The 14,204-nt window shown below is 46.7% G+C and overlaps 1 protein-coding gene across 3 annotated transcripts in view; it reads left to right on the top strand.

The window, feature by feature from the left end:
- Positions 1 to 13,957, top strand: part of LOC126996453 (uncharacterized) — a 55,545-nt gene extending 41,588 nt beyond the window's left edge. For all 3 annotated transcript variants that reach the window (XM_050856910.1, XM_050856911.1, XM_050856912.1), the window contains exons 3-7: positions 9,299 to 9,484; positions 9,894 to 9,979; positions 10,410 to 10,590; positions 10,893 to 10,970; positions 11,638 to 13,957. In XM_050856910.1, coding sequence (XP_050712867.1) covers positions 9,299 to 9,484; positions 9,894 to 9,979; positions 10,410 to 10,590; positions 10,893 to 10,970; positions 11,638 to 12,723 — 1,617 coding nt within the window. In that variant the 3' untranslated portion in view covers positions 12,724 to 13,957. The remainder of the gene's footprint in view (positions 1 to 9,298; positions 9,485 to 9,893; positions 9,980 to 10,409; positions 10,591 to 10,892; positions 10,971 to 11,637) is intronic.
- The last annotated feature ends 247 nt before the right edge of the window (positions 13,958 to 14,204 follow it).

The raw sequence follows: 14,204 nt of genomic DNA, 5'->3' as shown, positions 1-14,204 counted from the left end.
TAAAATCGCTTCTTCTTCTCCTTCACCTCTTTCGCTTCATCGCCCCCGTCAAACCTTTACTGTTATTCACTACTCACATTCCCTAGTGACCTAATTTTACGTACTGTTCCTCGTTTTGCACTCGTTAAACGTTGACGAAATAACCCCCAAAAATTCTCACCGTCGAGCAAAAAGAGAATTACATTAGCGCAAATGAGTGGTAATTGTCTGCTTCTACTCTCTCCCCCTTCTCGCTTCCCCCCGCCTCCAAATGGTCTAATATTTTGCTCTCTCTCATGCTCCCTTAGTTTCCGGTTCCCACTAAAAATGTAATTCTTCGTGGGTTGGGGGGGGGGGGGGTAGCGGCGATGTGGGAATTCATCACAACGACGCTGCGAGAAGTATGATATTTTTTTTATGATAACTTATTTCACAACCTCGCAAAACAGGATTGAATATACCCAAAGGTTCAATGTAGACTTAGGTAGCACGTTGGTCCATGCGTATCAATTAAGATCTTTTATTTTAATATATCGTAGCTGAGCAGTTTTCGCTTTCACCTCAAGGCGGTTAGTAAAGATTCGCTAAAGATTGTGCAAGCGTGCGTGCCTCTTCGCCAATTAAAAACTCTTATTACATGCTCTTTGGCCAAGTGGAAGTCTTCGCTTTCACCTCAAGATGGGATTCTCACGCTCTTCTCTCGATCTCGGAGGAAAAAATGTAACGCTGCCGAGAGTGGGTCGTGTTTTTCGTTCAATAAGTCGATCAGTCCCTAATGGCTGTCAGGTGTGTCGGCGCACTGCTGCACGCCACCAGGTAACCTTTGTAGGACGAGGGCTTGATTTACTGGCACACACACACACACACACACACACACACACACACACACTAGCAGGAAACAAAGTGGCCTCGGTGGCACAAAAATTCACGCACCAGAAAATAAGCACCAATGGAAGGAGGAGGAGGAGGAGGGGGAGGGGAAGACCTAAGACAGAAAGAATAGGAGGAGGAGGAGGAGGAGGGGGAGTAATGGTGAGAGAATTATGGTGGCAGTAGTTGTGTTGAGGGTGGCGGCGATGCGGGCGGAAGTAGGTCCCAGTTGCGGCGAAGATGGCCCTCCTTGAATCATTGTGTCGTTACCGTTTTGATTTATGGCGCTCGGGAAGGAATGCGGAATAGGTACACGCTTATCATCCAGCCACAGACAATTGTTAGGGACCAGGAACAGACACTTAGGGTTCAGTGGTGCGTTGGCGCGGAGTGTTAAGTATAGGCTCCTGTTCTTGCTGTTTTTCTTTATGTTTGTTGTTGTTGTTAGTGGAGATGGTGGTGCGCTGTCGTCTTAGGTATGCAGGACACGACTTTTTATAAGAGTGACAGGGTTTAATTCTCCTTACGGTGTACTTACGATGCTTATTCTTGGCGTAAACCACACAAACAAATCTCGGTTCAAAAGAGATATGCTGAGTGGCAGAAAAGAGGAGAGGATGGCACTGTAGGAGGGAAAAGAGGAGAGGAGGAGGAGGAAGAGGATTGGGGAGGATGAGTGACACCTACTTCATGGAGGGAACAACACTCCTTCCCAGAAAAGAAAAAAGGCAGGCTGAAAAAGTAAAAGAGGATGGCAATGTAGGAAGGGAAAGAAGAGGGAGAGGAGGAGGAAAAATGAGGACTGGGTAGGACGAATGGCACACTTCATGGATGGGACTCAACACTCTTTCCCCAACACTCCTTCTTCCAACACTCTCCCTCCCCCCCTCCCCCCTTCCCCTTCCCCAGACACCCGCAGCGAAACCACCACCTCGTCGATGAGAATAATGTGGGTCGAGGTGCTGTGTGTGTTTGTGTGTCTGTTTGTAACGGTGCTTGTGTTGTTTGTATGCACGCACACACACACACACACACACACACACACACACACACACACACGCGTCAAGCAAGAGAGCGAGAGAGATAGCGAGCCATTAACACATCAGCCGTCAGTCCCTTCCCAACCTGTTTCTTTCATTGAGTGTCTGCCAAGCGGTTTCTCTTCCGTTCATTATATTATCGTCCTGCTTTCCTTCTCCTCTTTATTCTTCAGTCCTTATTTTTCTCATGTACCTCTCTTATTTATTTCATTGTTTTTCTTTGTATCTGCTTGGCCACATGAAGAGAGAATATAACAGCGATGGATTTACACAAACATAAGATGAGCCTATGTTTGGCCGTTACTGCCTATGTATTCACTGTTCTTATAGGCCCATGCAGTAATATATCTGTGTTTTTTTCTGCTCATTAACCATACAGGTGGCTGAGTAACGTTTCCATTTCTTCTTGTTACTTTATATCGAAGCTGTTTTCATCTGGCATGCTGCTTTCCCTTGTCATTACGATTAACTGATGCTTATAAAAAAAATAAGACGGAGCGAGCGTGTTTTTTGCATATAAATAAAAAAAGATCAAAAGCTTGCACAGTTAACTACATTTACGGGTCCACTTATCTATTTTTGCGTGTGTGTAGAATTAGTTTGAAAGCGTAAACACCGCACTCTGGAGACCAAATGTAGGCTAGGGAAAGGGTAAAGAAGGGGGGGATATGAGGCCAAAGGAAATGAATGGAAAGAAGGTAGGAAGTATTAAGCTTGAGGGAAGTTGAGGCCAAGAAGACAGTTTTGTGGAGGAGATGGAAGGGGAGAGGAGAGGAGGGGAGAATAAGAGGTGAAGGAGGAGGGAGTGGAGAGGTCAATGGAAAGAAGAGCAGGAAGTTGAGACCAAGAAGACAGTTTTGTGGAGGAGAGGAGAGCAGGAAAGAGAAGAGAGGCGGATGAGGGGATAAGAAGAGGTGAAGGAGGAGGCAGGGGAGAGGTCAATGAGTCTACGAAGCGGTAAGACAAGTAGCACTGGTTAAGCAAAACGAGTAATACTAATGAAGAAAAAATAAAACAGGAGGCAAACAGAAGCAAGCAGGTAGCGCTAGTAAAACACGACAAACAGTAGAACACGCCCATTGCAGAAGAAAACAGGATAATAAAAATGGAAGATGTAGTAATAAGACAACACAAACAAAACAAAAAATAGCTCTTAAACTCAGGAGAAGAAGAGAGGGAAAATTGATAAAAAGAAAATGTTAGCACTGCAGAAGCTTCCCCTACTGCTTGTCTATGTGCTTGGGGTCAGTGATGCTCTGTAATTGCTGCATGGTGTTGGTATGTTAATGTGATGTGGGTGGTGCGGGTAACCTACTTGTGATACTATGACTTCTGTAACACTTCCCAAATCCCTTTCCTGCCCTCTCCTCCCCTCCCTCCCTCTCACCCGCACCTCCACCAGCTCTACCGACAGCATGACAGAAGGAAAAAATATAGGTATGAGGTGCGTAATTGTTTGTTTTGAATCGAATATGTTTTACGTTCCGACTATTGGATGTCTTTTTTTTTTACTGGAATGTTTTTTTTAAGTGTTTGCTATTGTTGTTGTTGTTGTTGTTGTTGTTGTTGTTGTTGTTGTTGCCTCTATCACGGTTGCTTCTGTTCTTATTATCAACTAAAACAAATCGAACGCCACCATCATTACCACCATCGCCGCCATCACTCCCACCAACTCCACCACAACAACAAGAACAACAATAACAACAGCACTGCCATCATCATCTCTACATCACCCGCAGGTCTCTTTCCCCCCCTCCCCTCCCTTGCCACACACAACCCACCATCCAATTAATTCCCACCATAGCCCACTTTTCATCGCTGCCGCCTCCGTCTCCGCCTCCACTTCCACCGCGATAAATCTTCGAATGTCTCCCGAATCGCCTTGTAAAGTTCACTCACCCAGAAATGGGACGCTGCTCCGCGAGGCGGCCACGACGACGAAGTGACGTCCAGCTCCTGGACGCCCGCCACGGCTGCGGCTGCGAGGCTCAGCGTGCGAGGGACGTCGTTGTGTAGTGCCCGCATACTCTGGCGAAGATTTATCGCAACCTGATGTCTCTTTGCTTCTTTCCAATGAAAGAGAAAGGGAAATATGATACTTATGTAGACAAGCAGCCGTCAACAAATAACATTACGAAAGAAAGATCCATTTCAAATTATGGTGAATTTAATTGTTACCTACAATAATATCAGTTATGATTACATACATTTATTAATGGAGATGTGGTTACCTTTTTAGCATGCTACTTCTTAAAGAATTTAGTCTGGCCTGTGTTTAAAAGAATATCAAATAATGTAACATCATACAGAAGATTAAAAAAAAGGGTTGATGCTTAAATAATGAAAAAAAGAAAGTGTACTTAAGATACTAACGAAACAGTTCGTATCAAAGTACCCACAATGATGCAAGAATGCGCAGCCCCTTGGCGAGCTTCGTTAAGACAGTGGGGGTCGGCGTCGCGGCGGGGAGCAGCACCCCGGCAGCCTGGCGGGTCGACGGCCCCTCCCCTCATATCACCACAATCCCGTTTTCTCTGAACTTCATCATGTGTTTACAACTCGCTGATCCCTGTACCATTCTGCTGTCACAAGCGGCTTCTCAGGTGCCATATTATTTTTCCTCCTTTTCTTTCAGCCTCGTGACCCAATAAATCATTTGAAAATACCCCTGTCCACAGACAAGAGTGTGTTGCAGCCTTGAATTTGTTTAAGTATGTAAATGTGTTTGTGGAGAGCCTCATTATGTCTCTTGGAAGGCCCGCCTCCCAGGTGAAGCAGCGGTGCGGGCGGCAGGGGCGGCCAAGCACGGCGGCGCGCGGGCCTGACCCAGTGCGCCGCGCCGGGTTACTGGGCCGAGGCGCTTTGCTTCTTTCTCTTGAAGCCTCGTGTTCTTCTGCGCGACTCCCATGTGTGCTGCGCCCTCACGAAAATTTCAAAAATGTCCAGTAGCTGTACAGTAGCTGTGCGGACTGTTCTTCGACACGTGTCCAGGGGTGTCAGAAACAGCGTGAAGGAGAGAGGCTCGACTGGGAGAGAGGGGAAGGGAAAGAACCCATACAACACGTGCCTCGCAACATGATCACGCATGAAGCCGAGCCGAGCAGAGCCGAGCAGGCGAGCAGCGAGTAGATATCACGAGTTGAGTTGACCTGCAATGCATCCGGTCGTCGACTCTGTACTGCGTCGGAAGCGTGTGACAGCGGTGGTGCTGGAATGCAAGCTCGGCTAGCCGCCACTCGCTCTTCGTGCAGTTATTTTCTTCCACTGAGAAAGTCATCGTTTTCGTTCTTACAAGAAGCTTTTGAACTCTTTCAGTGATCATTGTCGGATGTATCTTTTGTGGCCCATTTCTAATTTCACATCACATCACACGTAAAGGAGGGAGCCATTTTTTTCTGATACACTCGACTATATAATATCTATGAAATATAATTTTCTTAATTAGAAACTATAACTAAACATTAGTTAATCAACAAGTAATTAATATGATAAATATAATACAAACTAGTAACTCGACAGCTTAATACTTAAACTCAAAGAATTTTGTCACAAAGTGAATAAAGAAGTAAATAATATGTTGATCTTGAGTACAGTAGTGAGGTTTGTGCAGCCAGACAGAATCTTCCTTTGATGGAGCCGAGCACGTACCTGGTGAACCGTCATGCTTGGAGCCGCGGGGCGAGGGCGGGGACGTGGGCAGTGCGGTGCCGCGTAGCCAAGGGGCGGCGTCATGCTGCTGCGGTTTTCTCCTCTGAAGTACCATTACCATAAAATAGGAACGAGGCGTTACGGTGCCGCGCCGTGGCTGTGGCAAGCACCCGCCTCAGGGCTTTGTGGGGCTCGATTCCTGGTCATGAAGCTGAAAACGTTTACGTCCCTTGCCCAGCAATGTACGAGGCAGTTCTGGCCGTGCGATAGATGGCGGACGTCTGTTGGATGTGGCGAGGGAATGATAAACATCTCCATGGAATGCAATGCGATGTAACGTAACATATGAAGCGAAAGAGAAGAGTGTCTGGAAATGTGGAAAGTAAACATATATGGGTTTCACTGGCCGTGTTACACTGTTTTTCGCAAATAATTCCTAAACAAATTGTCGGATCAGTATGGTATTTCAACACCAAGCCTTTTACACCCCTACATAATTTATGGCCCACATAGCATATTGCTATATGTGTTTACGAAGGAGTTTACTCCTGTATATTAAGCCGAAGCCAGGCATGGTCACTAAGGTCGTATGCACATTCGAACGAATGTGGGGTACTCGTCTAGCCCCGCCTACACCCCTACCAACCCCCAGACTTTTCCCTCCCTACCCTTATACCTCACCCACCCCCTCCCCGTCTCCCTTAACCCCTTTATCACCGTCCCGCACACGTGTACGTGATAGGGAGGTATGATACTACATACCATCACGTACATTGGTACGGAATACATTCGGAGTAAATATTATAATGGTTTTGCTACCTTGTTTGGCGTCTGGGGCGGTGATAGTAGTTACTAAGATGCTCTACTAAAAAAGTAGTGGGCTCCGCCTACTCTGATAGCATGAAATCAGTGAGTGATACGTCATGTCACGCCACGACAGCGATGATGAAAGCGAGGAGGATGATGATGTGTTCCTGGACAGTGACTGCGATTAAATCGTGTACTATCATGTTTGCCTATTTTTATTCCTACAATGCATACTCGTATATCGATCATAATACTTTCATTTCATAAAAATAATACAATGTATAACATACAGTAACTTCATAATATCCCACAGCATATTTTGTATATTTATTGCCTCAAATGTACTTGATAAAGCTACAACGCCATTATTACCATTAGGCATCAATAAACAAAGATGCAGTGATGCAGAGAAGAACAATTGTGCAATTTATATGGAACCCTGTGGTTATGAACGACACAAGTCAACAAAATAATATAATGTCAACTTGACCATGTTGTGTGATAAATACACTATGTTCTAAAGAAGAACAAGTTATTACAAGAAAGTCAAGGCCACAGGTAATACAAATAGAGCGTGTTCATTCGGCTGGCCATAGGACCTACGTACAGCACATTTGCCTCCTACTACATTTGCGTAAACATGATGTTATACAGTAATGAACAACGTGATATACGTTTTGCCTCCATGAAAGCTTGCAGTACTCCCACGTTACATGTTAAGTAATATTGAAAGCTGCACACACTGCATTACTTAGATGCATACCTATATGACATATGTAGCTATAAGTACAGCACATAAAGTAAACGGTATAACATAATGGAAGAGGCAGGAAATTGAGTAATGAGGGGAGGGGAGGGTAAGGAGGAGACGGGGAGGGATACGAAAGGAGGATGGAGGGGGGAAATATGGGAGGGTGGTGGGGGTGTTTGGGGGGTGGGGACGCGTCCTCTGAAAGTGTAGACGTGACCTCCTGGCTTCGGCTTAATATACAAGAGTAAACTCCTTCGTAAACGCATATAGCAATATGATATGTGGGCCATAAATTATGTAGGGGTGTAAAAGGTTTGGTGTTGAAATACCATACTGATCCGACGATTTGTTTAGGAATTATTTGCGAAAAACAGTGTAACACGGCCAGTGAAACCCATAGTAAACAACTGAAATTAGAGGCCATAACATCGGCACGAAACAAGAAAGCTAATATATATATATTTGTTCAGGTTGATCGATGGAGCGTTAAACGCCGAGGTGTTCTCTGAGGTGACGAAGCAAGACGTGACATTGAACGCGGCGTCTGTCAGGTGCCCGGCTCGTGCATACCTATCTGATCTCTGAAATGTACATGAGATAGATGAGTGTTTATCCTTCCCTTTCAAAAACCGTAACATCAATGATATTTCCGTCTGCCTTATATCTTCCTAATTTCCTTGTCCTCCCTTCCTTACACCTTACACTAGGGTTTACTTTGTTTCTCTGCTTACCTGATCCTGCCCATACCCTTCCTTCCCTCTCTCCTTCCTCCATTCTCTCTCTCTCTCTCTCTCTCTCTCTCTCTCTCTCTCTCTCTCTCTCTCTCTCTCTCTCTCAAGCACAGTCATTTATAGGTGAGGTGTCGTGATTACTCGCGCCGCACTTATCCCCCGTCAAGCCCCATCACCAACACTGGCTCTTCATTGGCCACCCTTAAGATGGGGCAGGACGTATGGGCGGCAGCTCCTCCTCTTATAATGGGCAAGGCGGACACAAAGAGCCACCGAGAATGCTAATATACCAAACGAACGAGACCGGGGAAGGCCTTATAACAGCGGCTTGATGCTATTCATTGGGTTTGCTCGTGGCCCAGTGAGCGCAACGAGGAGAGTTTTATTTCGTTGTTGTTTGTTCTGAAAACGGAGAAGTAAACCCGAAAAGAAGGAAGACAATTAAATGTATGTATGTATATATGTATGTATGGGCATGAACGGTAGTCTAGTGGAAAAGACCTTTGTGATCTCGGGCGTGCTGCTCCGAGTTTCCGCCACAGCTAATTGATCGGTTCCTCTTCTTGCCTCGGTTGCCGTTTTCTCGCCATGGATTGCCTGGTTCTTCCAAAATTCGTCTCAGTGTCATCGGCAAAGGAAAGGAAAGAGGTACAAGAAAAAAAAACGAAAATACAGAGAAAAAGGAAGGAAGTACTCCCCTTTATACTTGCCGCCCGCCCCACCAGGCACTGCAGGGACTGGCGAACACCACAGCTGCAGCCATGCGCCGCTGAAAAGCCGTGGCCAGCCAGTGCGGGGAAAGTGCCGCTAAGGGGGTCAGGATGCATTTTTTCTTGTCTCCTCACGCAATCATCATATTTTGTTTATTCATGTATTCATTTTTTTTGTTTGTTTGTTTGTTTTGCTTGCAGGTAGCGACGCTGAGGGAAGGCTGGGGGGCTTATCTGCATGGTCTGTTGTTTTACTTTGCTATGGTCTGGGCGTTAACGTCAGTGCCATGAAGCTGGTTGTGTGGCAAAGAGAGAGGGTTATGTAGGGATGAGAGAGAGAGAGAGAGAGAGAGAGAGAGAGAGAGAGAGAGAGAGAGAGAGAGAGAGAGAGAGTGGGTGATTGTAGTAGTGGGGGATCCTGCTGACCCACTGGCCCCCATCACCTCCTTATACAGTTTCGGTATCGTCCTCGCTGGCAACTCTCTAGGTCGCTGCTGCCGTTTCTCCATCACACGGACTTCCTACCCTTTAAGCGGTTGGTTTAGACTTTAGAAGCTCATCTCCCACCTTGACTCCTCCTGTTTGCCTCGCGATGACAGTGGCCGTGGCCCTCCTCAGCCTCTACTACTGCTCTTGCCTTTGTAATAATACGCTCGTGAATCAAGGAAAAAGAAGCATTCTTCAGATTTTTTTTCCTAAGTTTATTGTTTTTCTTCCTTTTCTTGAAATGTCGTGTTAATTGAACATAAATTTCTTCTCCAGAGCCGGGCGGAAGGGGACCTCAATGCCCTGGACTCCGCCTCCCTGCCTGTGGAGCACCGGGGCGGGGAAGCCTATGGACCGCCACTCTTGGGGCCGCCCTTGGGAGGCCCGGGACCCCTATTAGCTGACCAATCTGACCCTTGGCCCGTCGCTCAGCCAGACATGAACACCATCAAGAACCTGCAGGTGAGCACCGTATAGGCACATCGGCACTCATCCTGATGAGCCCGGCCGAGTACCATTTTATCCCTTTCCTTACAGGAGACTCATGTCAAGCCTATGGACTATATCTTATTGATACTGAGGTTGAAAATAAGTAGTGTAGCAGTCCATCTTGACTACATTTTTTAATATAATAATATGAGGGGGAAGAATTATTTAAATATGAATAAAAATGATTCATGATTAAGTTTCACGAAGAGTCCGTAGATACAGCACACGATGATGGACAAAAGGAAGATAGTCTCATAATGAACATCGATGGATACTTATTTCATTCTTTTGGTTAGCTTTCCTTTTTTTACAATGTGAAATTACTTCGATGTCGTCATGGCCTCCATCTAACTCTTCTCATTCTCCTCTTTCTTATGTTCAGGTACAATGTGAAAAGTCTTTCATGAGAGTGTCTGTGGAATTCGACCGTCCCTTCTACGGCATGATCTTCAGTAAAGGGTATTACAGGTAAGGTCGCATCCCTCACTCACCATCGTTTCACCAAACTTGCCAGTCGTCAACACTGTACTTTTTGATCGCCTAATATATAAACAATATATAATCACCAAACTAACCTATGCATCTAAGGATTTCTAACTCCATGTATTTCGTATCACTCCCAATTTCCTTTGCTCTGCTAACTAGATCAAAGACTCTTAACCAATAACAAATTTAAATTTGCCATGGAAACTGTAATTTTTTTCAGAATGATTGCCAACAATGCAATCTTTTATCCACGTTTATATCCAAAGCTTTACCATTTGTTAAAAAATATTTTATAAGCGTTTCGAGTATATTAATAGTATTTTTCTTTCTCTTCGTGTCCATAGAATGCATCAAAGATTGTAAATAACATTCTTGACGAACGAATCACTCATTCAACGTGTTGTCTCCACAGTGATCCGAACTGCGTCCACGTGCAGCCAGGCACCGGGCGCCTCCAGGCCCAATTCGACATCTACCTCAATAGCTGCGGCATGACCACCTCCTCGAGCGGGGAGAACTACGGCCAACCCACGCCCACGGGCACCTACATCGAGAACACCGTCATCATCCAGTACGACCCGCTGGTGCAAGAGGTAGGGAACGGAGGGGCAGCGGGCGGGTTCGTGGGAAAGAAGACGTGCGAGGCTATAACAGATTTTTTTTTTTTCCTCAGTAACAATTTATTTTGAATCGTGTAATTTGTTCCATTGCCTAGACTTCTACACTATATATTAGTAACCAAGTTTCTGATTCATGCCAAAAAGGAGTAGCAACAAGATTTTACTCCTACTAGCACTGTTAAATGTGTGGATGAGAGAGAGAGAGAGAGAGAGAGAGAGAGAGAGAGAGAGAGAGAGAGAGGACAATAAAAGCATATCCGTTTGTTTGCCAACAGGTCTGGGACGCAGCGAGGAAGCTCCGTTGCACGTGGTACGATTACTACGAGAAATCCGTCACTTTCAGGCCTTTCCAGGTAAGTGCCGCTCGGGAGTTCTGTTTTCCTCTTTCCCCTACTTGTAATGATGAAAGAGAACCGATATGGTTTTCATTACACACACACACACACACACACACACACACACACACACACACCGCTCCGGTAGCTGACACGCTGCAAGGCTTCACGGCCAAACAGGCGGCGGTTCGAGCCCCGCTCAGGCCGGACTCTTTCCGTTGACTAGGAGTGGTTACTGTCCCCCCTTGAGCAAGGAGGATGGGGTGTGTGGTGTGTGAGGTCATGGCGGTACCCAGAGATCGACAATAATGAGCACTTGCTCACGTCGTGAGGGTACCTGCTGGCGAAAGCGAGTCCAACTCGTGATCAGGCCGTGGTGAATTATACACACACACACACACACACACACACACACACACACACACACACACACACACACACACACACACACACACACACACACACACACACACGCAAACACACACACACACACACACACACACACACACACACACACACACACACACACACACACACACACACACACACACACACACACACACACACAAACAAATAAAAATACCTCTATTAGGAGTAGAAAGTATTCAGAATAACTTTTCAATATGACATATTTCTGAAATAGGGAGTAACCAAACTCGTAAGTCATTGCATCTTTTATTGCCAGGTGGACATGCTGAACGCCGTGACAGCGAACTTCCTGGGCGACAACCTGCAATGTTGGATGCAGATCCAGGTCGGCAAGGGCCCCTGGGCTTCGGAGGTCTCTGGGATCGTCAAGATTGGGCAGACTATGACAATGGTTTTGGCAATCAAGGACGATGAAAACAAGTTTGACATGATGGTGAGAAACTGCGTCGCCCACGATGGCAAGAGGACGCCCATCCAGCTCGTGGACGAGCGTGGCTGCGTCACTCGACCCAAGATTATGGGCCGCTTCCAAAAGGTCAAGAACTTTGGATCCTCAGCCTCCGTTGTTTCATACGCATATTTCAAAGCCTTCAAGTTCCCCGAACATATGAACGTGCACTTCCAATGTGTGATTCAGGTGTGTCGCTACAATTGCCCGGAGCCACAATGTGGAGGCATTGGCATAGGATATCAGGGAGCGGGCAGCGAAACACACACCCGGGTCGTTGCCCCAAACCCCGACCCTCGCCTACCCGCCCACGCCTCGGCGCTCACTGCGCAGAGTAAAGAAGGAATAAGTGAAGGTGAATCTGTAGATACTGATCGAGCTATTCCCGTTCCTTTGAACGTGCCGCTACAAGGGAATAATGTCAACTTGCCGCTCAAACCAGAATACCCAAAAGTTAACCGTCAAGGGTCTGCGACGGACATTGCTGGCCGACCCCGCGCCCTCAATCATGATGATATTGACATTCCCGAAGCCGGGCGCACGCGGAGGTCTGCATCATCCCACGTTTATCGTCGTGCGGCACAAGAAATGACCGATGTCTCAACCGCGCGGGTCATTCAAGTGGTGGCTCCAGGCGATGTGGCGTTCAACCTTAACGCGGCCAACGAAACTGTCGTCTTTTCTGAACCTCTGGATAACCAGTCCAATATTTGCATGTCCGCGACCGGATTCACGGCAGGTTTAGTAATGATGCTGCTGGTGCTGACCATCGCCTGCCTGGTCGCCTGCTTCCTCTACACCCGCGTTAGGGCTTTTAATGCAAAGGGCAATGTCACCACCTTTGTCCAGGGCTTCGATAACCCCGAGTTTGTAAAGGTGGCGGGCGGTAACTAAGCTACACGACCACTCACAACCCTGCAGTGTGCCATAACGCCGCCCCGACGCCCAAGCACCTCATTGCAGGCGCCTCCTCTGCACGCGCCTTTTCCAACTGTTCTTTATGTGTCAGCCGCTAGCTGATGCCCGGACCGCTGCCACCGCTGCCTCTCAGGCGCCGTGGCGGTGAGTTGGGCAGGGTGGTGATGGCCTTTTGACTTTCGTCTGTTTATTGGTCATTCTTTAATTCCTTATTTCTCTGCCAGAAGTATATTTCCAAAGTTTATTTTTTTGCATGGCCCCTGACACTCAATGGCTCGAGTAAAACAGTGTCGTTCTGCGGCAGATCTGCGCCGTAGTAATGAACCTGCCCCATTGCCAGCGTACTTACTAACCGTTATACAGTAACTCAAGCCATTATAGCTTTATCAATAGTTACCAAAGCCACGCTGCCTCCGCCGGTGAAGCAGCAGCTGGAGTCGACCGAGATGCTCGAGGTCGATTCAGCAACTTGGGGCCACCAGCTCGAGCTTGTGATAGGGTCTTACTTTGCTCTACTTTTGTTCGTTATTTATATAAGTTAAAATGCTGTTATTATTAACCGGAATTAGCTGGACTTATTCCGTATTATTTACATTTCGTTTTGCACATGGACTCTGAGCTCAGCACATCCTCAACCTTCGTCACCAACATGTGCAGTGTGAGACACGTGCTTCCTCGTGCACCTGCGGGGAGTCACTTTCGTTAGGTGATCGTGTACGATAAAGACAAGGACGTACGCAGCCCCCACCGCGCGCCGCGCCCCCCACGGCCCCAGGGCACCGCGACCCGAAGGGAGTCCGGCTCAAGGCTTCTTAATTAATGTTACTGCTCTCAGGTGCCTTGAGCTGAACAAAGACTGAGTACCTTACACCTTGTGGTACTGAGCCTCGGAGGGCAAGAAGAGAGCTTGTTGTGTGAATGGCCGGCCCTGAGGGGCGCAGGCACGCACGGCCTCCCGTGCTGGCGCGGGCTGCGGCTGTCAGTCTTTACCAAGCATTAGTGTGTGTGTGTATGTGTGTGTGTGTGTGTGTGTGTGTAAAAGAGGCCAACTTGCACCGGACCCCAGGAGGTTTTGCCTCTTGTCAGAGTTTACTTCAGAAATTGAAATATTTCCTGTGGGTATTTTTAATATTTATTGTAAATATATAATTATATTTATTAGTTGAATGTAATATTTATTTGTAAATCTGTAATAAAGCAACAAAAGTAAGTGACTGGGTATTATTTTGCTTTATTGCAACTTCTATCTATTGTGTAAGGCCTACCACCACTGGTATGCCACACGTAGGCCATAGCTTCTGGTCAAGAACTTGTTTATTCGCTATGGCTGTTTGTCTTATCGAATAGATAAATTCGTGACTAGAAGCTGTTCCTCTGCCTGTTTCTGTCTATCTTTCTGTATCTCTGTCTGTTTGTCTTATTACATAAGAACATAAGAACGTAAGCAGTCTGCAAGA

Source organism: Eriocheir sinensis, chromosome 10 (genome assembly GCF_024679095.1).
Source record: "Eriocheir sinensis breed Jianghai 21 chromosome 10, ASM2467909v1, whole genome shotgun sequence".
Classification (NCBI taxonomy): domain Eukaryota; kingdom Metazoa; phylum Arthropoda; class Malacostraca; order Decapoda; family Varunidae; genus Eriocheir; species Eriocheir sinensis.
This window is presented reverse-complemented; position numbering and strand designations above follow the sequence as displayed.